Source organism: Ailuropoda melanoleuca, chromosome 9 (assembly GCF_002007445.2).
Source record: "Ailuropoda melanoleuca isolate Jingjing chromosome 9, ASM200744v2, whole genome shotgun sequence".
NCBI classification, from domain to species: domain Eukaryota; kingdom Metazoa; phylum Chordata; class Mammalia; order Carnivora; family Ursidae; genus Ailuropoda; species Ailuropoda melanoleuca.
The window spans coordinates 11,354,866-11,379,574 of record NC_048226.1 but is presented as its reverse complement, the minus strand read 5'-3'; the positions used below and the strand labels follow the sequence as shown (position 1 = coordinate 11,379,574).

At 37.1% G+C, this 24,709-nt stretch overlaps 1 protein-coding gene across 1 annotated transcript in view; it reads right to left on the bottom strand.

Moving 5' to 3' along the window:
- The window catches only part of CHD2 (chromodomain helicase DNA binding protein 2), a 122,668-nt gene extending 104,938 nt beyond the window's left edge, over positions 1-17,730 (bottom strand). The window contains exons 1-2 of the mRNA XM_034668898.1: positions 17,140-17,730; positions 16,665-16,796 (exon numbers count right to left, since the gene is read on the bottom strand). Coding sequence (XP_034524789.1) covers positions 16,665-16,726 — 62 coding nt within the window. The 5' untranslated portion in view covers positions 16,727-16,796; positions 17,140-17,730. The remainder of the gene's footprint in view (positions 1-16,664; positions 16,797-17,139) is intronic.
- Between the last annotated feature and the right edge of the window lie 6,979 nt (positions 17,731-24,709).

Below are 24,709 nucleotides of genomic sequence, written 5' to 3'. Positions count from 1 at the left end.
AAACAAAGGAATTGATCCCATTTATAATAGCATCACCAACCATAAAATACTTATGAACACATTTAACTGAAGCAGTGAAGATCTCCACTCTGAAAACCACAAGACGTTAATGAAAAAAATAAAAGATGATACAAATGGGGGGCGCCTGGCAGTCTCAACCGCTGGAACGTGTGACTCTTCATCTCAGGGTTATAAGTTCGAGCCCTACATTGATGTAGAGATTATTTAAAAATAAAAACTTTAAAAAAAAAAGACAACACAAATGGAAAAGTATCCCATGTTCGTAAGTTGAAAGAACATGGTTAAAATGTCACGATTACCAAAACCCAGCTATAAATTCAATACAATCCCTATCAAGATTTCAATGGTATTTTTTACAGAGGGAGAAAAAGCAATCCTAAAATTTATATGAAACTCCAAAAGACCCCAAAGAGCCAAAATAATCTTGAGAAAGAAGAATAAAGTCGGAGGCATCACACTTCCTGCTTTCAAGTTATGCTATAAAGCCACAGGCATCAAAATACACAGTACTGGCATTTAAACAGAAAAACAGATAGTGGAAGAGAACTGAGAGCCAGAAATAAGTGTAAGCATACACCAGCAACTAATATCTGACAAAAAGCCAAGAAAACTCAATGGAGAAAAAACTCTCTCTTCAATAAATGGTGCTGGAAGAGCTGGACATGCACATGTAAAAGAATCAAACTGGACCCATATCCTACACCACTCACAAAAATTAATGCAAAATAGATTAAAAACTGAAACCATGAAATTCCCGGATGAAAACAGAAATAAAGCTCCTTGACAGTAGTCTTGGTAGTAATTTTTTGGATATGACATCTAAAGTACCAGCAACAAAATCAAAAATTCAAGTGGGACTACGTCAAACTAAAAAGCTTCTGCACAGCAAAAGGAACCACCAACAAAGTGAAAAGACAACCTACAGAATGGGAAAAAAAAAAATTTGCATACCATATACCTGCTAAGGAGTTAATATCCAAAATATAGAAAGAACTCCTAACAACTCAATGGCAAAAAACAAATACATTAAAAATTAAATTAATGGGGCACCGGGGTGGCTCAGTCAGTTAAGTGTCTGCCTTCGGCTCAGGTCATGATCTCAGGGTCCTGGGATTGAGCCCCACATGGGGCTCCCTGCTTAGTGGGGACCCTGCTTCTCCCTTTCCCTCTGCTTCCCCCTCATGCACACAGGCACACACTTTCTCTTTCTTTCTCAAATAAATAAATTAAATATTTTTTTTAAAAAATTAACAAATTGGAATGCCTAAGTGGCTCAGGTCACGATGCCAGGGTCCTAGGATTCAGTCCTGCATCGGGGTCCTTGCTCAGGGAGGAGCCTACTTGTCCCTCTACCTGTCGCTGCCCCTGCTTGTGCTCACTTGCTCTGACAAATAAAATCTTTAAAAAAAATTTAAGAAATTAAAAAATGAGCAAAGGACCTCAAGAGACATTTCTCCAAAGATATACAAAAGACAAACAGGTATACGAAAAGATGCTTGACATCACTAGTCAGAAGGGAAATGCAAATTAAAGCCACAATGAGGTATTACCTCACACCTTTAGAATAGCCATCACCAAAAAAGACAAAAGCTCAAACAAGGGTTGGAAAGGATGTGGACAAAAGGGAACCCTTGTCCACTGCTAGTGAGATTGTAAAATTGATACAGTCACCATGGAAAACAGTGCGGAGGATACTCAAAAAATTTAAAAAACCTAACTATCCTATGACCCAGCAATCCCACTTCTGGGAATATATCCAAAGAAACAAAAACACTAACTTAAAAAGATACCTACACCTCCATATTCACATGTTCATGGCAGCATTACTTACAATAGCCAAGACATGGAAGCAACGTAAGACAGACAATACTAAATAGTGTATGGTCTCACTTATACGTGGAATCTAAAAAAGAAATAAACTAGTAACTTTTTTTAAAAAACTTGTTAAAAAAAAAAGAGAGAGATTAGACTGGTGGTTACTGAACGTGGGGGGGGCGGGGGAGCGGAGGAGGGGGGAGAACTGGAGGAAGGTATTTCCAAAAGGTACAAACTTCCAATTATAAGATAGCTAAGTCCTAGGGACGTAACATACATCATGACTACCAGCCAACACTGCTGTAGGATATACTGGAAAGTTAAGAGAATAAATCTTGAGTTCTCATTACAAGAAAAAAAATTATTTTTTTCTGTATCAGTATGAGAAGATGGATGGATGCTACTGTAGTAATCATTTCACAGTATAATTAAACCACCACACTGTATGCCTTAAAAAAATACAGTGACATATGCCAATTATTTCCTCAATAAAACTGGAAAAAGTAAATACAACCTTTACAAGAAAAAAAAGTCTTAATAAGGTATAACTCAATTAATTTGCATACTTCTCTCCTAGGAGGGCAAGTTCCTAAATGTTGAAATAAAAAAGCAGTATTTTTTTAAAAAGAAAAAAAAAGAATATTTAAAAACCAAAAAAAGGGCATCTGGGTGGCTCAGTCGTTAAGTATCTGCCAACGGCTCAGGGCGTGATCCCAGCATCCTGGGATTGAGCCCCACATAGGGCTCCCTGCTCCGCTAGAAGCCTGCTTCTTCCTCTCCCACTCCCCCTGCTTGTTTTGTTTCCTCTCTCACTGGCTGTCTGTCAAATAAATAAATAAAATCTTTTAAAAAATTTTTTAAAAATTAAAAAAAACCAAAAAACTGTAAGTACCACATTTACAGCAATCTAATTATTTCCTCAAAAGACAGGATTAAACATTATGCATATTTGTTATCAATCCCTAATCACAATACTAAATCATTATCAATACTTAATTGTAGCTTGTCATGACGATTTAGACCAGGAGATGCGGAAAATCCACAAGACTCAACTAAATGGGTAAAATTAAGTTATTGGTGGGGAGTAGGGGAGTCCTTTAATTAAGCTTTCACCTAAACAAATAAAAGTCATAAAATTACCTGATTTCCAAAGGCGTTAATAGCGATAAAGCAATTAAAAATGCAATATTCAGGAATCAATCACATATACAGAATCCTCATGAAAAATAAGTGAATCCTAAAATTACTCAAAATGTAATTTCCAAGCAAGTCTTGTAATTTAGGGCTGAACAATCACTACATGGGAAATACACTGCAAAAACAATGAAAGGGACTCATCGAAACTGGAATTTTGTTTTATTTTTTTAAACATTTTTTTTTGAGAGAGAGAGAAATAGCATAAGTGGGGTGAGGGGCAGAGGGAGAAGCATGCTCCCCGCTAAGCAGGGACCTTGATGCGTGGCTCCACCCCAGAACCCCGGGATCATGACCTGAGCTGAAGGCAGATGCTTAACTGACTGAGCCACCCAGGAGCCCCAAACTGGAATTTTAGATTCCAGTAGAAAATAAATGCTTATGAAGAAAAGTCTGACACCTCTTTTCAATTGTGGATAGAAAAGGTTTTGGGATCTCTTCAAAACCCTTTTTGAAGCTGGCAAAAATGGAGTAATATAGTATATTTTACAACTGTGCTTTGAAAGCAAGCACCATTGTAAGAGCTATTGTTCCCATTTCAATTTTTTTAATCGCTGTTTCCCGAATGGCCACAAGAGGTCAGCACAGCAACACTTCAGTTTAAGAAAAGCAAGCCTGCGGGGGCCCTCTGCCCAAGAGCTGCCATTTCAGCACTTGGGTAGTGTTTATTTTCTGAAACTTACAAAATGGCTGAACTGCCTGGCAGAGGATGGGTTTTTTTTTTGTCAAGTGAAAGCAAAATCTGGTATTAAAAAAAAAAAAAAAAAGGCAACCTACACTGAAATTCCTTAAAACTTATTTCCAGACTAAATCCTATCAATGATTTAATAGGCAGTATTTATGGAGCACTTTGGGAGGATGGAAAGGCAGAGATCATTAAACCATGAGTTTCTTATTGATAAAGAATACTGGATGCAGTTTCCCAATTAACAGAACTGCATTTAAGACCTTTATTAAGACCTCCTCCACCTCGGGTTCAAGTCCTACCATTCTGAAAAATACGCCACAGTATAAACAAGATAAAAAGACAACAGATTGAGAAGAAAAATTTCAATACAATATGAGAAGAATTACAGATCAAAGAAAAATCCATAGAAAACTGGGACGGAAACATCAACTACAGAAAGCCTTATGAAAAGGATTAAACCTCTGGGGTGATTTGAGAAGTGTATTATTACAACAGATTATTTCACATTCAGCTGCTTTGTACAAATTAAAATGTATGATAATACTAAGTGATGCAGAGAAAATAGGCAAGATAGTATTCATACAGTTACTGAAAAAGCAATCAGCAGAGGCTTTGCAAAATAACTTGCCATTTTCCAGTAACCCTCAAAACAGCCGTTGAGTCCTGCAACTGAAAACTATGGGTATATAACCTGACAAATTATTAAATTTGTGCAGGAGGAGTTAGTACAAAAACATTCACAGCTCTGCTCATACAGACCAAAAAAATAAACAAAGGAAATAAATGTAGATTCATACTATGCAATCAGCAACAAGTCAAACTAGGAATGGATTAGATCTATAAACATCAACACGGCAATTTCAAAACTATTAGATTTTTAAAACACAACATTACACAAACCATGTATGTAATTTTTAAAATGCCAAGTTCATGAAACTGACTAAAAAGAAGGGATAAATAGGATTTTAGCTATATCTAATTTATTTAGAGCTTTAATTGTATTCTTTGCATTTTTCTGAGTTTTTCTGAATTTCTCAAAAAGGACTGTTTCTAACATTGCAGAATTGATCAGAATTCAGGAGCACACCTTCCTGGGGTCTGAAAGTTCTTCTGGAAGTTCTTCAAACACTGGTAACACCATGGCTCCTCTTTCCAGAAAAAAAGGTTTATCTATTAAAAAAAAAAAGTGCACAAAAATGCTGCTTACAGTTTCAAGGGGTAAAAAGCATAGTCTCATCAGCACCTCCCCAATTCAGAAATTCAGTGCTAACGAGGGAAAAACATCCACATGTAATAAGCACGCTCCTAACCATCTCAACTGGAGCCAGAAGTCATCCAGTCTTGATCATGCTACCTCCACTCCCCCATAACCAATTAACACTGAGTAGTCCTAAACAGCCCAGGACGCATCTAACAAATGGCACCCACGCATACACACCACTAGGAAAAAGTGAATTAGAGCAAGAAGCCTGGATGAGGTACAAACCAGATAACCATTTCACCAGCTACCCTGTTTGGAACTGCCAATGCACTAAGGATCACACAAGAACAGGACACATTTTCTAATGGGGTGAGAACATTAAAACTTTCAAACTCGCCAAGTACTGAAAGCAGGTACAAGCGGGAAAGCTCTTCCTATAATCCACCATCTCACGTGCTGTATTTACAACCATTTTAGAGCCCTAAGGACAGAAGGACTAGTTTGACCACAAATTCCTTTCAGCCCTTTAGGTCTTAACTTCTCTTTCCTTACTAACTTTTAGGCTCTCATCTTTAGACTTCCGTAAGGTAGGAACTCCAACGTTCAAAGGAGGTTTAAAAGGCCTGAAAGCTAACCTCCATAGTAAATGACTTCTGCCCACATCACAGGATGTAAGTGGGGTCCCTGGATCAAGCCACAGAAAAGCAACAGGAATGGTGAGGACTCCCAGCATTTTTTTTAAGACTCTATTTATTTGAGACAGAAAGAGAACACAAGCAGAGGGAGAGGGAGAGGGAGAAGCAGGATGCGGGGCTTGATCCCAGGACCCTGGGATCATGACCTGAGCTGAAGGGAGATGCTTAACCAACTGAGCCACCCAGGGGCCCCAACTCCCAATTTTCTTTATAACAACCAGTAATATTCACTGTAGCAAGCACTTTGCTAAATACTTTAGACCACAGCTTCTGAAGAGTGGCATTACTGACATTTGGGGCCAGATAATTCACTCTCTATTGTGCAAGGCTGTTCTTACGTGTTACAGGGTGCTTAGCAGCATCCCTAGCCTCCACCAAGCAGACGCCAGGTGCACCCCAGACCCAACCAGACACTGTGAAAATATCTCCAGACACCACCAAAAGTCAGGGAGGGGGATGTCCCTAGTGGGAAACCACTGCTTTCAGAAGCATTATTTTATTCAATTCTAACTTCCCCAAGAGACACATACTATACCCTTTTTCTCCTTTTTTTTTTTTAAAAGATGAAGAAACAAGCTCAGAGGTTTCTGCCCAAGATCTTACAGCTAAAAAGCAGAACAGAGGGCGCCTGGGTGGCTCAGTCCGTTAAGCATCTGCCTTCGGCACAGGTCATGATCCCATGGTTCTGGATGGAGCCACACATCAAGCTCCCTGCTCATTGGGGAGCCTGCTTATCCCTCTCCCTCTGCTGTTCCCCCTGCTTGTGCTCAATCTCTTTCTCTCCCTCTGTCAAATAAAATCTTAAAAAAAAAAAAGGAACAGAGACCCAAATTCCTTTCCCAATTAGCCCTTATTTCCCAAACCAGCCTCAACACAAAAAACAACCATGGCTGTTGTTCAACATACAGGTTCCTGGGCACCTCCCAAACCCGACTGAATTCAAACTTCCAGGTGAAAAGGCTGCAAATGTTTAACAAGCACTCAAAGTGACTCTTAGCAGTAAAGCTGGGGACTTTAATGCCTCTATAAAGCTAAATTCAAAGGGAACTTTTTCTTTTTTAATAAATCAAGCAAGGGAAATGGAGAATTTGACCCATCGCTCACCTCCCTCAAAGTTACAACTTACCAGCCATACACTGGCTCTATTTGAGAGTCAAATAACATCTACTGGAACTGAAGACACTCAAGATTTTCAACACCCACCACAATCAAGAGCTGTTTCCTTTCAGAGAACGTCTACAGAACAACTGTTTCCAACCCTGGCTACACAACAGACCCAACTGGAATGCTCTGACAATGCCAATGATCTCCCCTGCCCTACTACATAACCCCTAAAATCCAAGCAGGTATGGGGCCTTTAAAAAGAAAAAAAAAAATCTCAAGTGATTCTCATGCAAAAGCTATTTGGGAAGTAAGTATGGGAACTAAGTTTAGAATAAAACAACAAATTAGAAGCCCAGTCTTCATAATCCGATGCCAAATCCAAAGTGTGTGGGGGGCAAGGGGAGTCAGACTGCAAAAGGGCACAGTTCTGAGATTTCCAGTACCTCCCTCTCCCATCCCCCCTTCTTTCCTCGTGAGTCCCCAAGCACCCTCATGGGAACCACTTTAGCAGCCACATGTGAACTAGAAATTCTTTATGCAAAACGATGACTTTTTGAGCAGCACTGAGTTTCCGGCGTCAATCAACCCTACAATACATTGAGACTTCGGTTTCTTTAAAAAGCAGTTTTTTAAGAAAAAGAGTATATGGGATTATTCCAGATTTTTACCATTTTCCCCTGCTATACAGTTTCCTCTTAGCCATCTAATTTGATGGGAACTTTTCCCAAGATGCTTAAGTGACCCCAGCTACCAAACTACCAGTGTTTGAATCCAATTCTACCATTTACTCCCTCTCCCCAATGCTTCAATTTTTCTATTGGCAAAACAGGGATGGTAATCACCCCTACCTTGTAGGCTTGTGAAGATTACCCAAGTTAACACATATAAAGGACTTGTTCTAACAAGTTCCAGGCTGACCGTAGGCACTATAAATGACAGTTATTGTGTCTTTCCAAAGCAAACAACTTAGTTTTCACTGCAACAGCTCTCACAACCATCCAGTCCATTGGTTTGGTATGTTACTGAAATGCAAAATTACCAGCGAAACCAACATAAACAAATTTGAGAAGTATCTGCAAATCCTTGTTATGTATACAACTCAAGTGATGGAACATAATGGGATGGGTATAAAAGAGCTCAGCAGGACGCAGGACCACCCACAGGCTTTCAAAGAAGAGAGCTCAGTGACATTTAACTTGGGGAGCTGTCTAACCAGAAGGTCACTAGCATTTCTGCTACACTAACCATCACATTAAATACACATTAAAAAAAAAAAAAAACTTAAAATTCAGTGCCTGTTACAGAGTAAGTAGACAAAAAAGCGTAAATCTACTCTGGTATTTTCTCATAAAATTCTTACCACATGCTCTTGTCCTTTACGATAAAATCCAAAATGAAAGATTACCAGCATTATGGGTACTGCTGAACTTAGAAATAACCCATACAAATGCCATTCCCTGAGGTTTATTATCATATTCTATTCCTTTTTTTTATGCTGGTGACAATGCACAACCCACCAACAGGTAATAAACACAACTCAAAATAATTGCTCCAAAGCAGAGCCCACATCCACTGCTTTAGACAGTTACCTGTATCAGCTGGAGGGAAAGGGGATTCTGAATGGAATGTAATTACATTGAAAGTCAATTCTGGATCCAAACTTTTAGAGGGATCTGAAAAGGGCGTAAGTGGAGAATTAAGGTAAGGAAGTGATAGCAGTAGAATTTAAAGCATTTAGGACAAGAATTCAAAAGTCTTGGGGTCGAAAAATTCCATCAGCATACACTACTGCTGAATCTGGCATGACATTTACTGCAGAAACTGTTCCTCTCCCATCAAGCACAAAACAACCCTTAACAGCTACCTCACCCACTTTTGCTTCCAGACCTCCAAAGGCAAGCTGCTGGTAAAATCGCCCTAAAGGGGCACAGAGACAGGCAATAGGAACATCAAGGGTTAGAAAAGAATCCAACAAGTGTGCTCTGTCAAAAGATTTAAAACACAGGCAAACATGTGGGAACACATGCACATTTAAAACGCATGGAGAGCTTTGGAAAATTAACTCAATCCTAAAGAGCTGGGCTGGACTGGAGTATTCTTTTTATTTATTTGAGAGCAAGCGAGAGTGCGCGTACACGAGAGAAAGAGAGAGAAAGAGAAAGAGAGGGAGAGACAGCGCTCGCACGCACAAAAGAGGGAGAAACAGACTCCCCAGTGAGCAGAGAGCCCCATGCGGGGCGGATCCCAGGACCCTAAGATCATGGCCCGAGGTAAAGGCAGACGCTTAACTGACTGAGCCACTCAGGTGGCCCTGGACTGGAGTATTTTTAAGATGCCTTCCAGGGTCTGTTATAGGAACAAATAATAGAACTCAACTCACTCCCAAGCCAAAAGGAAAGGGAATGAGGAATGTTAAAAAAACCAATAACACTAAACCTGGACTACAGTTCTAGCAGAATAAAACTGGACTTCGGGCATTATGCTACGTCAAATGTATGGTGCTCTGGTGAGGCTGGATTACTAAGAGCAAGCCACGGCCAACTGGTTGTAAATATTACTGTGGTTATATCTATAGCCAAACAGCACTGCTCCTTGGTATTCATTATTCACTTTTGCACAGCTTCAGAGGGAAATGAGGCAGAGGGTAAACCAGGGCAAACCAGACAGGGGGTAAAAGGTACCTACTCAGAGTGACTGCCAAGAGCTGGGCTGTGACTCACACAAGAAGCTTTTCTGGTCCAGAAAGAATCATACACTCCCTTCAAAAGGCTGGCTTTCTCAGAAGGAAATTCTAGGAGAGGATTAACTGAAAACACACTCATGGTTTCAACTAACTAAAAGGGGACTTGCCTTCTAAAATCATTTTAGAATGATTTAGACAGTTAACCTGTATCAGCTGGAGGGGAAGGGGCCTAAATTAGGCCTAAACGATCTCTTGTGGGAGGCCAGGACACCAGGCTCTCTCCCAGGCACAGTCTGGCTCTTTATTAACAAGGGACTTAGTGCAAGAGGGGGAAGAAAGTAAGATAAAGCATTAGAAAATATAACTCATAGCTTACATTTAAAGAGCACTTCCAATCTAACAGGCTCTTTGCTCATCAGCACATTATGGGCATTACATTACTTAACTTCATAACCCAATGAAGATTATCATTATCCACATTTTTAAGTGAGAAATCTCCAAGTCCAACAATGAGTACTTTCATGGGCCTAAATTGGGAAAAAAAATTTTCAGTATCCAGGTAAACATCGCACTGGTGTGTATTAGGTACACAGCTCTTGCCGGGCACGGAAGTTAACTGTTAAGCACATCACAAATAACAAAGTAACTCATTAGAGTGAATCCAAAGTATAAAATCAGGACCATCCTTAGAATGATGCCTTACCTAAGGCTCATCTGCAACATTTCCACCAACTACGGGAACTATCCAGTAAAGGGAATTTAAAGTACTTTTCAGTGTGGAATATAATCCAGATGATGTCACTGAATTAACCAAAAAAGGTGACCCTCATCAAATATCTTAACAATAAAATACTGAATAGGAACTGTTTCAAAACGTACCATGAAAGGCTTCCATACACCTAAGTTCTCCACGATCTATTTCACAAAGCAAAGGCTCATTCCCCACCTCATAAACTGCACTCAAACTTTTTAGAAAGATCTCTGTCCCCAGGTTTGCCCTACCAATTACAGTTTAAACTGTTTAGGGGGGAAGGTCATAGCAGACATGTAAACAACATGTTCCAACACTATATTAAGTTACTGATTACAAGATAAACATATAATAGACCTTAAGTCTAGGTATTTGATGGGTATTTGATGATTGAGTCAACTTTTGTCGTTCTGGCTTTACCCTAATAACACTAAAGATCCAAAGCAACAACAATTTTGCTAAGGTATAAATCTGAATTCAATGCTGGGGCAGGCTAGAAGGCAGGAAACAACTCCTCAGCTATAATAACAAGCACTCAGCATAATTTGGCCAGCATAGTTTATGTGTATACTAAGTAATTCTTAGGTGATAACAACAAACAAAACTTTCTTGGCTAATGCGACCCCCCATCCCTCAAGAAAGCCAACGGAGTTCTAAGGTTTGCAGAAAGAATGTAAAAGGCCTTAAAAAAAAAAAAAGGCTCATAAACAGAAAAAATTTACTAGGTGTCACACAGAGCAGTCGCTCAATTTTTGTCAGGAGCAAGTTTACTACCACATTTTATAGGAGAAAGGATAGGAGTCTGGAAATCTCAGGGGCCTCAAGAAATATCTCAACTGTTAGGGATTTGCTGTAGGAGGAAAGGGAGAGGAGTAAATTAATTATAAAATCTGTGAGAGGCACCCGGGGGGCTCAGTCAGTTGAGCATCCGACTATTGATTTCGGCTCAGGTCATGATCTCAGGGTTGTGAGATGGAGCCTTGCGCTAAGTGTGGAGCCTGCTTAAGATTCTCTCTCTCCTCTTCCTCTGCTCCATCTCTCAAAAAAATAAAAAATAAAATCCATGAGTTTCGGATACCGTCAGATAAAAGTCAACGGAACTTCCCGATTTACCTCTCAAACAGTAACTTGCTAAAACTTTCACAAAATTCTTCAGCAAATACTGTTTAAGTACCATGAGGACTTAATCTTTACAGATGTTAACTTCCAAGGTGTCAAATACCAATTGGAAACTAGGTTGTAAAAGAAGCCAAAGAAGAGATTAAATCAACATTTTTCTTGCCATTTCATGCCATTCTGCACACAGAAGGAAAACGTACAGAAGTCTCAATGAACAGACCTAATTACTCTGGTTCTTTAAAAAGCTCACTGGGGGCGCGCCTGGGTGGCACAGAGGTTAGGCGTCTGCCTTCGGCTCAGGGCGTGATCCCGGCATTATAGGATCGAGCCCCACATCAGGCTCTTCCGCTGTGAGCCTGCTTCTTCCTCTCCCACTCCCCCTGCTTCTGTTCCCTCTCTCGCTGGCTGTCTCTATCTCTGTCGAATAAATTTTTAAAAAAAAGCTTTAAAAAAAAAAAAAGCTCACTGGCTCCAAAGGCCATGCGAACAGTTCATAAACTGCTGTTATCATAATATGCACTTTAACTCACATAGTAATGACAGCTATTTTGGGCTAAAAACATCTTCAACAGAGTAATCTATATCCTGGAACAAGAATACAATGCTACTTAATTCTTATCCTAGTTTTTAGGAATTTAAAGACATCTAGCAAATAATGAAAATTTAATACAACTGACCAGAATTCAATCTCAATATACAGAAAGAAATTTCATTCCTGTTGCTTTAAATGCACTTCTGGAGTTTGAAATTCCAGTTAATGGTCAAGTTCTACAAGTATCTACCTCTACAGCTAATTCTCTTATATCTAATTTATACCTGAGCATATAATTTAAAAATCTCTTATCAAATCTTTGATGAACAAGTCTATAAAACAAACTGAAAATCCAGTTTCACCTAAAGTTTCCATAACTATTCAAAGAATTCTTCCTAAAGAATGAAGACTAAGCTAACCTACTAAACCAACTATTACAGCGAATTTTACCTTTTTAAACTTTATTCAGAAACTTAAGAGATGCCCAGGCAAACCACTCCACCTACAATCCACACATCTCTTGAAGTTATCAACATGTTTTACTCAATAAGAAACTTCTGAAATAGGGCCAACTTCCTGACAACTCATTCCTGTTACTGCTAAAAAATACTCCAATAGCATACGGGGAAAAAAAAAAAACCAACTTAATTTGTCAGGGTACAGTAGGAAAACATAATACACCCTTTTCTTCATACTTAAATCCATTACTTGTCACTGAATAATGAAATCACCATTGCTAAACTACGATTTTATATTTTAAACCAGAAATCCTTGCCAAGGGTTTCCCAATAAGATCATGAGCATAACCACAGCATTTTAGCAAATTTACCAGGACTGAATTAAAATTTCCAGAATCGTGGATTTGAAGGGTTTCCCAAAGTTCTTCCAAGTGATTCATTCCACTATCAACCAAGTTTTGGCGAGTCAGGGTTCCTTAGCAAAGTGCTGTTAACACTTAAAAAGGAGTTGTTTTCTAACGCTTGTTTGCATAGTAATGGATGCCTAATGCTGTACCGTTATTTTTTTAAGTTAACTTAATATTAGTTAAGTGAAAACTCCTACGCTCTTTTCTACTTATCCTGTAATCTTAGAAATAGATCACTTTGCATATACTGACCTGAGTTTTCCTCCATCAAATGCCAACTGAGAAAATGTATGGTACCAAGTAAAAATGCACGGGGACAAGTTCAAATAATCTTCCCTTTGTTTATGAGCCATGATTAAACAACAGCTGTAACACCCGTTAGGACGTCTCACTTTAAACAAAAATAACTCCTCTGACAGTGAAAAGGTTTTGGCAATGGTAACAAGATTAAGCTTACTAATCTCTTCACGGAACAGAAAAAGAGAAAAAAACAAAAAAACGACTTGCTAGGACATGAGAAAGGAAAGCGAAAAAAATGTAAAAACTGGCAGGTTTTCGATTTGAAGGTTTCCGATTAGCGGCTTTTATTTTCTCCAAAAGTAGAACCCGCTCCTGAGAGAACACCCTTCCGAGGGATGGGCAAAGAAACACACGCTGCAGGGTGTGGACGGCTAGAGGGTAGGGCGCAGAGGATTACAAGACGCGAAACGGATCGGGAAGAGGCCGCCCACCGGAAAGTCCCGGCCGGAGCTCCACTCCCTTCCCCTTCCTACCCCCCGCCCCCCCAAAGCCGCTGCTCTCTAGACCAAGAGGAAGCACCCAGGATGCGCACGCAGCCCAACGTCACTGCGTTCGCTCCTCCCAGAAGCGAGGGGACGCGCCTGACGTCGCAGGGCGGGGCCTACGGAAGGCCGCCGCTGTTGACCCGCTGTTACCAGGCATGCGCACAGCCAATCAGCAGCCGGCGCCGGCGCCGGCCGGCCTTTGAACTCGGCACGGCAACTTCCTGCTGTTTGGCGAGTACACAGTGCAATGCAGTATGTCTGTCAGCGCTGCGGCACAAAGGAACAGCCATTTTGTGACTGAGCTGGACCTGCACCAAGATGCCAGGGGCTCACAGCGCTGCTGCCTGCGCTAACTACCGAGCTGCCCTTTATTTTAGCACCAGAGAACCAAAAATGGGGAGGCTGACGGGGGGGGAAGTAGTTTTGATATATGAAGTTTGCATTCGGATTTTCAGTCTTCTCAAAAATCCCGATTCTTAAGAATTATCAGCATCATAAAATGGCTGCCACTTAAAAACTGCCTGTTCAGTCCACAAGCAACTGCATTATGCCATTTGTAATTAGCCCCAGGCTTTTAGAATAACTGCTAAAAGGCTGATTAAAAAGCATAAGATTTTGCCCGCACCGCAGGTTGTCAAAATAAATCTGGTTCAGAGAGAAGATTAAGAGAAATTTAATAAACTGTCTCAGTTCTTTAGATAAAATTGCAAACGCAGCGTCCTAGAACAAACAGAACTCTTTGTGTGCACACAGTTCCATTCACATTCCCTTCTCTCCTGTCTCCATTCTTTAATATTACTGAAGTTAACCCAAACTGCCAATTACTTTGGTAAGAAGTGTGTGGCATACGTCCTTCACTAAAACTTGTTTTAAATATTTAGAAACTTAACAGATTATCAATTTTAAAATATTTTTGAAAGTGAACTTTTTAATCTTCAGAAATCACGATATACAACATATAACATTTAAAAACATTAACAAAAGAATACAGCAATAACAAACTTTTTGGAATTATAAAGTCATTGCTTTATTCCCAAAAACAGTGAAGTATCAGGCTTACCTAAACTTGCACTCAATCCTTTCAGATCCTAAACTAATTCTCAGAAAAGAGTTTACTTGACCTGTAAACTCCTCCCTTCCTCTCTCGTGGCTCAGGCTGCAAAAGTGAATTTTGTAGTATCCCCTAAACACTAGACTTTGTGCCATAGAAACTAGGTCCTTACGAAGAAATTTTGATAGATTAAGGAACCAAGTACTAATACCTCAACAGTCTCCTGAACCTTGGCTTCCTAAAAATAACATTAATCTATCACAATAAACACCACCAGCATCCCATTAAGCTTTACAATTTTAAAAGGAAATGATGTCATAATTATGTACATGTATTAAGGTATGCAATTTCGGATTAACTAATTTAAAACTCCATCTCAAGGAGTCTCTCATATTTTTGAACATTCATCAGGTATGTGAATCAAACTACTTGACAAAATGCATTTAAAAGTACAGTACATGCTTCCTTGTTAAGCTGTAAACCCCACTGCCAATAGGTAAATGCATGACAACTTCCAAATAGTTTTCTAGGTGAGTAAATTATTTTGAAAATAGCAACAGTGCTTAATTTTTGAAGTTAGAAGGCAGTCTCATCAATGATGTTAACCACAAACCTTGCATAAGAAAGACAGAACCTATGTGAGACCATGCAAATCATACACACTCAAGGGAGTAACAATTTTAGGTACTGAATCTTTAATAATTTGTCAAATACACCTGGGGATTCCTATTTCTTCAAACTGCCGTTACTTTTCAGAAAAATCAGTTTAGGATTAGTGGAGAAGTTTTCTGTCCTAAATCAAACCTAGGTAATTACATGGGCAATTCAGTTCAAAAGACAGCAGTCCAAACTGTATGACAACTCAATTTGCAAAAGAATTTGGAAAGGTATTTTTAAAAGCAAGGGTCAAAATATATTAACTATAATAAAACATAAACTTCAACATTTGTAATAAACCAGTTCAAAACTTTCAAATTCACTAACCTATTATAAAAGTATATTACTTCTATAAAATTATAAAAGTAAAAGCAAAACGGGGGGAATCATATAACTAATCACATCCTTAACTACAGGATTTAAAATTCGTAACATGACAATTTATAAGAACACACATCAAGAAATGTATTCATATGTACTTTTAAAAATTAATATACAGATCATACAACAAAACGTCTAAGAGGCTTTATTACTTAGTCACTAATAAGATACTCCAACAAATGTGAAACAAATCGTGATCTGAACAAACAGTATATTTGTAAGCTTCAGAAGATAAAGCATTCCAGGCGACTCTGTCAAAATAAATCAATAAATTTAAAGCAGCTACAACTAAAATGCAAGAAGATACTACACATCTACCAACCAGAAAGCACTGTCCGAATATAAGCATATAAATGCAAAACTTAAAATATTTTAAATCCAAAATATACAAGTATAATCACATTAACAAACACAAAAGAGAAGTATATTAAGAGTATTCCAGGATTGCTGTGATCACAGGTTTGATTTCATAAATGCAGGAACTGTAACCATGGAGTAAAGGTTTTGATAAATCTTATCAAAATTTCCTAAAATGTCAAGAGTACAAAAGAAATATAGAGTCAAGTAAAAATATAAACTGAGAGGCATCAGTCAAAGGGTCCTTTTTGCAATTTCATTTTAAATTGTACATTTTTTCATTCATATAACTTTCTCAAACGTCTATTTACTATAATTTACTACCACAAGGCTCCTCTATGGCCTTCAGTTACAAGTTTGGGTATCCTAGATTCTTCAAAGAAAAAATTTGCCTTGTATGTAAAATGGTGCAATGCAGCAATGGCTAAACCGACAAGGTCATTTTTCTACAGCACAAAAACCTAAAAACTGAAATTTATTAACAGAAAAACTGTAGTTTACAGGAAAGGCCCCTTTGAATAAAGGTACCTTACCTTTTGACTGCTGTAAGAGGCCTTAAGTCACAACTCAACTTTCATAAATTGCTACCAAAAAATTAGGGTGTGGCATATTAGCAATCTCAAGGTCACGCTTTAAAAAACGAATCCAAATTAGTAAAATACTTAAAATAAAACAGACAGTTTTCCCTGTCTGTCAAGGTAAACAATGTAAGCTGAGGTTTCCCCCAAAAAAAAAGAAAAAAGGAAGAAAGTTGATAGCTCATACCTTGATGCATTGCTGTGTAGCGAACTGTCCTCCTCTTGGCTTTTGTCCTTATTTCTCATCATCTTTTAATTCTTAAATATAAGGGGGAGGGGGAATCTGTGTTTGCTTTGAAGTCCTGTGCCCAGGTATTTACTGTCAAAAGTTGAAAGAAAGGTAAGGTCCCAGCTTCTATCGATGGTTTTTACTATCAGGAACAAAGTCCTGACGATGTAACGATATTGTTATAATACAACAGCGGTAAGCACCAAAAAACAAAGTATTTCTATTTTTTCCTTAAAAAAAAAAACAAAAACGGATAAACCGAACAGGGGAATCATCACTATCAATAAGGAAAGTTTCTCAAAGTAACACACTGGATACAAATAACAATCTCTGTATCTTATTGCGTCATCCAGGAATTTCTCATATTTACAGAAAATAAAGCAAACTTATACATATAAATCTTTAAAATTATCACTAACGATCACGGACTTACCTGATCCATGTAGTAGGTCCAAAGCAGGAGTCCTATCTAGTAGTAGAAAAATATCAGATCCCAAATAATTAAAAATAAAAACAAAATTCTCCGTTACAAAAACGAAAAATAAATACAATAATCCTCCAGTATGTTAACTGGTCAAAAAAATAAAGCAACAATTAATACTAAAACGGGTCCGGAAGAAAAAAAAACCTCATTAGGAGAGCGCACAAAAATGGAGGTGCGCCATGGCTTCTAAGCTGGAAAAAACAACGACCTGGGCTCTCAGTACGGCTGCTTCTTTCCAACAAGGCACGAAAAGGAAGGTCCTAAAAGCTGCTTTTCTCCCTTAAAAAGGTTCAAATCGACCCCAGTAAGCCACTAGGAGAGGCAGGGGGCTGCGGGGGCCCCCTGAGGCTGCCCGAAAGTTAGGGAAAGTTGCGTAAAGTGAGGCGAAGGCAGGGAGCAGAGCGCGCTCTCTCTAAGGCACAGCCGCCATCTAGAGCCTCCTTCCCAGCTCTGAGAGCTCTGCCTTTGATTGACACTCTCTACATTTACCCCACAACTCAGGTGATGTACCATAGACCCACCCCTTCATCTCCACCAAAAAAAAAAAAAAAAAAAAGATCCTCCATCCCAGGGAGCCTGAGGACCCCTACCCCCACACCTCCCTGCCCCTCCAGACCACCCCATCAAGGGGAGGAGGGAGGGTTTCTTAACCCCCTCTGGCTCAAGCACCCTTTTTAAGCCAGAGAGAAATGTAATTTGTTCCTTTTGTCTAAAGATCTGCTAAATATTTCAGTCCTTGAGCTAAAATAACTTCCTCTCTGGACAGGAAGTGGTGTTTTATCAAGCCATTTTGAAAGAGGGATAATTCTTAGAGAATATAAAGCTAAACATAAGTATTAATCTTTTAAAAAATTAACCCCCCCATGGGTAAAATGGTTTCTAAATAAAAGCAAAACCTCAGTTTCATAAATTAAATTCAACTCTTCCCTTCTTTATGAAGCCTAAAAATTATCTAAAGGCAAAGTTTAAGGGGTAATTTTCCATCCCAACTGGAAAAAAGGGGTACAACTCAACAGCGCCTCCCTAGTGTTCAGTTGCATTAGAGCAAAAATTAATGCAATTAAGCTTTTATCCAAGAATCTCAATTTTTCTTTAAACTTGAATAAAATTCTTTAACCCATTATATATAACCTTGTAAATCTTACCCAAAAAATCCTTATAACCACAATATATTTACTTCACAGAGAGGCAAAACAAAGTTCTTAAATTCAAGAGCATGGAACCACTATGGGCACCTTTAAATAACAAACCCAAGAAACTCCAAATCCAAACCAACACAACACATATATCCCAAACACTCCCTTTTATTTCAAATCAAATTCTATTAACCCATTTCGACAACAGCAAATTAATAACAACTGGATGGCAAGTTATCAAAGTAATGTCACAGGGCAAATTCTCCTAGACCAAAACCATGAGCTCTATGGAAACAAAATGACTACTAATGCCAAAAACAAATAATTTAACACATTTCTCTCAAGCACCCCAAGACATTCACACATCCAAAAAAAAAAAATCAACTTTCCTCACTTAATATTATAGTATGCCAGAACAAGGTCCTCCTCTCACTGAAGAAGTCCATTCTAGGTTTACACCTAACAAAAGCAACAATGTTGCATCTAGGTAGTAAAATCCATAATCAAAACCTAGTTTCAATTCTGTACTTTCTACAAAACAGAAATTTTCTACCAAAATCAAAATACAAAATTCCACTTTTGATTTATACAGACCAACCACCTCAAATCAGTCAATGAGAATATTGCACATGTATTAATCAGAGATGTATGCACTGTATTTGACATTCATCACACAAAATGATTACTTCTCACCAAAAGAAAAAAAAAATTCAAGCTGAACTCTTGTTATTTGTGTAACAGGAAAACATAATCAACAAATCATTCGGTCTATCAAAATGAAGCCTACCCCACCTTTATAATAGTTACTAAAACTGGTATTAGTTATCAATAAATGGAACAGCAGCATTCACCTAGAATTCAAATAATCTATGACACAGCATGATTTATTTAAACTCCTAAACATAGTTAAGAAAAATACAAGATAAAAGCCCTATTTCATATTTATATAAAATGTATTATAGACATTATTGCCACCAAAATTTAAAGTCCTTTTATGAATACCCTAAGGACACTTCCCTATAAATCCAATACCTCTTCCCCTGATTTTAACCATTAAAACAGGAGACATCAGTTTAAATGTTCAGATGAATATTCTACTGTAAGACATAATATTAAAAAGCAGAGTTAAGATACCTTTTCCATCAACACAAAGTAACTCATAAAAATATTTTATCACTTATCCTGAATTTTGGGGCAAAAGGCATTTTGTTTTATAAGCTCATTACAATCTCATGGCAAATTAAATTTCCTATTATTATCCCTTGGTAAGTTATTTTCCAAGATGTTTCAAGAAAGCACAAAATGGCATTTCAACCAAACTACCACCTCTTAACGCACAAATAAATTTCCACAACTTTGTGAAAAAAGACAAATCTTAATCAACCAAGTAAAACATCTTCCAGCACACCATTTCCATTTTACCAGCTTTATTCAGTACACTTTACTGCTGGGGAACTACAAAGGTCAAGGTGTTAAGGCAGCAATTGAACATTTAACAAAACTTCAGCTTTAAAAGAAAAAAAAAAAAGAAAAAAAAAAGCCCAAACTGAGAAATTTTAAAGTGTTAGAAATTTTATTAAAGTTAACATTCCACAAGATCATACTCATACAAAACAAACTGCAAAAACTTCCAGGCATACAAACATCTGTGTTCATGTGCCATCTTTCTTCTCCAAATGTCAAAAATGAACTTGTTTTAGTGATACAAAAAGTCTTTAGAAAGTCAAATCCACTGTCCATTTGTGCTGGGTTAGAAACCTATGTCTTCATTCATTTCATGAAATCCATGTTAAAAGAACCCTGTCTTGGTTGTATATTATCACAGCACTCTTGTATTAATCCATTTTCCTCAATTCCCCATAGTGGACTGCCATCTTGTTTTCTCAGTGGTAGGGTCCATTTGAGACTCTTCAAGCTGACTGGGTGCTTGATGAAAACATTAAAAGAAAAAAATGCTGTTGGAATACCAATAATCTTATTCCTTCAAAGAGAACATCCACCCACCTTGAAGATACTCTTACCATACACAAAGGTTTAATTTTGTAACAGCTTTAAACCATGAAACTGTATTAAAGTTGTATGTACTGCACCCACTTCTCAAGGAGAGAATCATGGCATGACTGCAAACGAGTAACGAAGTTGTTCTACTGTCACGGATACATATTTATATAAAAAAGTGGCAGTGAATAGACAAATTTTACATTCTTAATGTTACACTGTCAATATGAAAAGTAAAAACAAAAATTCAAATTCAAAATCCTGGAAAGCTAAATTACAGCAACACTATGGATTCTAAATCTCAATGCAGAAAACTTTCCAAGCTTCTTCAAATAAAACTAATTATGGAAAAGAATTTTAAGATTAAGGGGGAGGGGAAAAAAAAAAAACCCCAAAGCAGTGGTTAACAGCATAGTGTTCCAGTTCAACAGATGTTAATTTTGCTTACATAACACAAATGGCCAATAGAGATGCCACCATCTTCAGCTACTTATTTGAAAATACAGGAAATATGCAGCAAATAGGAAAAAAATGATCAAAAATGCAAAATGTCTACCTGGCCTATTATTTGTCATAAATTACTATCAGGTTTCAAATTAAATACAAGTAAAATACCCCTACTGCCAAAATATCAAATGTGCCTCATAGAGAAACAAATCCATTACTTAAATAATTTGAACTAAAGGGATTAAGTGGGAAACCAGGATATTCTACTATTAAAAAAATGATCCTGATCCATCATGAGCAAACATAATTGCAAAAATAAGTTTTAACTCTGGTCTTCTCCAATTTTGCAGCTCTCAAACTAAATTTGTAGACATGAAGTCTGGGTGACACTGAGATTATTAAATATAAGGCATTTTTGCTCTTTAGGTAGTTAAATCTTATCTCCTAAACTACAATTAGGATTTGTTGTCTATATATACAAAATAGATATCTACTTGAGTAAACTACTTGATAACCAAGAGACACTGACACTCATTAAAAAATGACTAAAAATGAGTGTCACAACATCAGTAATAAACATCAAATGCAAGATGTTTCTCCTTAACATACTTTCCTGATTTCTCTCCACCCTAAAATAAGAACTACATAACTCATTCATTCTTCATATCAATAAAGTATCTTCCATTTGAACTATTCATTCCCTAAAACTAAAGGACATACATTTCTATGTAGAAGTATAAAAATAAAAATACCATCATCTCTCTTGAACTGTTTATTATAATTTCTCCCCAATCTCTACTGTTACAATGGAAGATCAAGCACTAAATGAAGTTGGGGCTGTAAATACTATTATGGATCAACAATGACACTAACGTATTGATAACAAGTTATAATTCTTTCAACAGCTATAGGTGCAATGTATTCAGTTTAGTACATATTAATGATAAACTCAATGCTTTCTGTTCTTTTGCCACAGGACAAGAGGTAAAATTTATCCAGGATACTGAAATTTCCTTTTAAAATCATTTTAAAAATTTCAAAAGATGACCTAATGACATTAAAGTCATTCTAAAATTACTCAGTAAAATGCAACTGTTTGTGTGAGAACAGAGATTAGAAATACTAGCATACTGATCATTCCAGCACGTTGTATGTTTAAGATGACAAAAAAAAATGCTACAAGAGGAGACAACTCTTGTGACATTAAAAAATCATGATCAGTCTTGCACTCCTGCAAAGTCAATGAAAAGCAATAAGTGAGAATTTTGTTAATAGGCAAAAGTGCTCAGTCAAGCATGAAAATACCTTAAAAAACCAATGAGGGACTTGTGAGTAAGCCATTTATTTTCATGGAATTCCAAATTCTTGAAAAAACTAAATTTGCAAATAAGCAAATTTATGTTACAAAATAAAAAAGAAGGTAGGCATGTGTTCTGTGAGCCTGGATATTTTCTTAGTAACAAAATCCACAGTTCTTCATGTATAAAATAGAAACAGTAGTACCTACCTCATGTGGCAGTAGTGAGAATTAAATTAGTACATTTATAGCTTTTACATTACCTGGCATATAGAAGGACCTCAATAAATGTTACTTAGCTATTATTCCCATTTAACAAAAACCAAAGTACATGGAGATCTACAAACTAAACTTACTAATCCAAATAATTTATATTCCAATAGCAGCAAGACCTCTGAAAAATCCATTGGATAAATGGGGTTAATCATTTAAAGACATTTTCTGCTTTAAAGAGAATTTAATCTTGCATTGAAATAAGATCAGTACAGAAAACTTTGCAGGGTTCAGATATCAAGGCCCTACTACACATCTCTCCAGAAACTTGTGAATTACTGCAGACATACTAAAAAGATGATGGTTTGATCTAGAATTCCACCATCAAACAGACCTAGATCTTTTGTGAATTTTACACAGAGGCTTCAAGCTTATGCTATGAACAGGTAGGAGAATTTTTTCACTCTGCTGTTCACAGTTTAGATGTCCTTTTTAAGGAAAATTGTTTGTTCTAAGAAAATACCCAAAAGCAAAAGTAAAGGTTTCTATGATAAGAAGGTACTAACAGGCATCTCTTAAAATCCCTAAATATTGTATATCCAGAAATTTAAGAATATAAAATTGAGCAAGGTGGTCTTCTCCTTAAATTCTAATTCAGCAAATTTGTTCCAAAGTCACTGGATATTATAAAGTAAGTTAGCTGAAACGCAAGCAAGTCGTAAGCTGAAATGTTATTCATTACTGAATTCCGTTTATGAGGGGCTCCCCTAAAATAAGCATAAGTAATCTCCTTACCTCTACTTCCCAGCAACTCCCATTTTTAATAACAACAAAAAGTGTGGGGGACAAGGAGAAGTACAAGGAAAAAGAAATGATTAACGATTCTTAATTTTAAAAGTAGATGGCTCTAATAATGTCACAATAAATTAATGTTAATTTATATCACTTTAAAACTCAAATAGTTATTGCAAAACCAAAGGGACAAAGGAGTATAAAATAACGATGAGCAGAAATTGATCCTTCCCATCATATAATTAAGATTCTTGGTGCTTATGACTTGATTTCAGTCTTTTTTATGCTGATTTTTAAATTTGAAAACATTTAATAGTAAACTCACATAGGCTGTCTTATTACCAAGAGAAGCCTGAATCCTCAATAGGATTACCATGTATTAGTGAAGTCTGGGTCCTAAATACAGTGGGCATAAAAACTACCTTACAAAATTATCTGAAAAACACCACCCTACTGTTGATCTCCTAGAGAATAAGATCAATTATGGTAACTAAGAAAAAGAATCATCTAAGGTTTTAAAATCAAATTAAATCTTCCCCGTTGTCCCTATATAAATCTGATGACATGTACATGTTAAGAGACTGAAAGTTGTAGTTTCTTGTCCCTTTTACTCTTTACTGATTCAAAGTTGTAATTCTCAGACATAAATAAAAATAAAAATTTCTATTTTAATAATGAATTTAACTTTTGTTTTCAAATTAGACCTAAACCACTAGTTGACAAATAATGTTTCACAGAAACGATATACCATAAATCAAGTATTTATTGAGCATCCACTATGTGCCAGGCAATTAATCTCTTTAAAATATGAGAAATGAGATCAATAATTGTACTTAGTAAAGTTTTCGTCTCTGCCCTCACTAACCCCATCAAAATGTTAAAAAAAAAAAACCCAAAGCTTCACCTTTTGCAGGACCTCACAGCCATTATACAATGGAAGTTGAAGTACTAATTAGAAACCAAGGTATAATCTAAAATCTACATTCCCAAATGTGATTCAAGAATATTTAAGGAACAGCTAGCATGTAATAGCATACCTAAAAAGTTCTATCAATAATAAATAAATCCTTTGGAGGATTCATCCAAATTCATTTCTCCACTCTCCTCCTACTTTTTCTCATGTTGGGGGTTAGACTGACTATTCCACAGTAGTAGTAACCAAATCTAAAATCAAACCATAACCTCAATGTGAAAAGAACTTCTTCTTGGGCCTTTAAGTTTAAGGAAAGTTGAATTACTTTATTTCTTAAAACTTTTACACTGAAATCCATTAAAAAGTATGTTCTATTACCAAAAAAAAAAAAAACCCAAGGGCTTCTGAGTTCTACATAGGAAGGATTAAGTTGACCCAAGAGATGGAAGGACAGGTAAGCTTTCTTTACAAAACAAGGTAGTAATTACTTCAGGGTTTGTGACCATTAGCTACAACTACTCTCAACTCTACAGCTGTTAAGTGGGAAAGGAAACACAGACCATGTGTAAATGGAAGTGCGTAGCTGTGTTCCAATAAAACTTTATTTACAAACATACAGAGGAGTTTATCAACACCCAGATCTAGGGTGAAGTTATGTTGGAAGTATGTTTCAATGTGGGTTACTCTGCATTCTGTCAGAGAGTTTAAGAATATAAAAGGCTG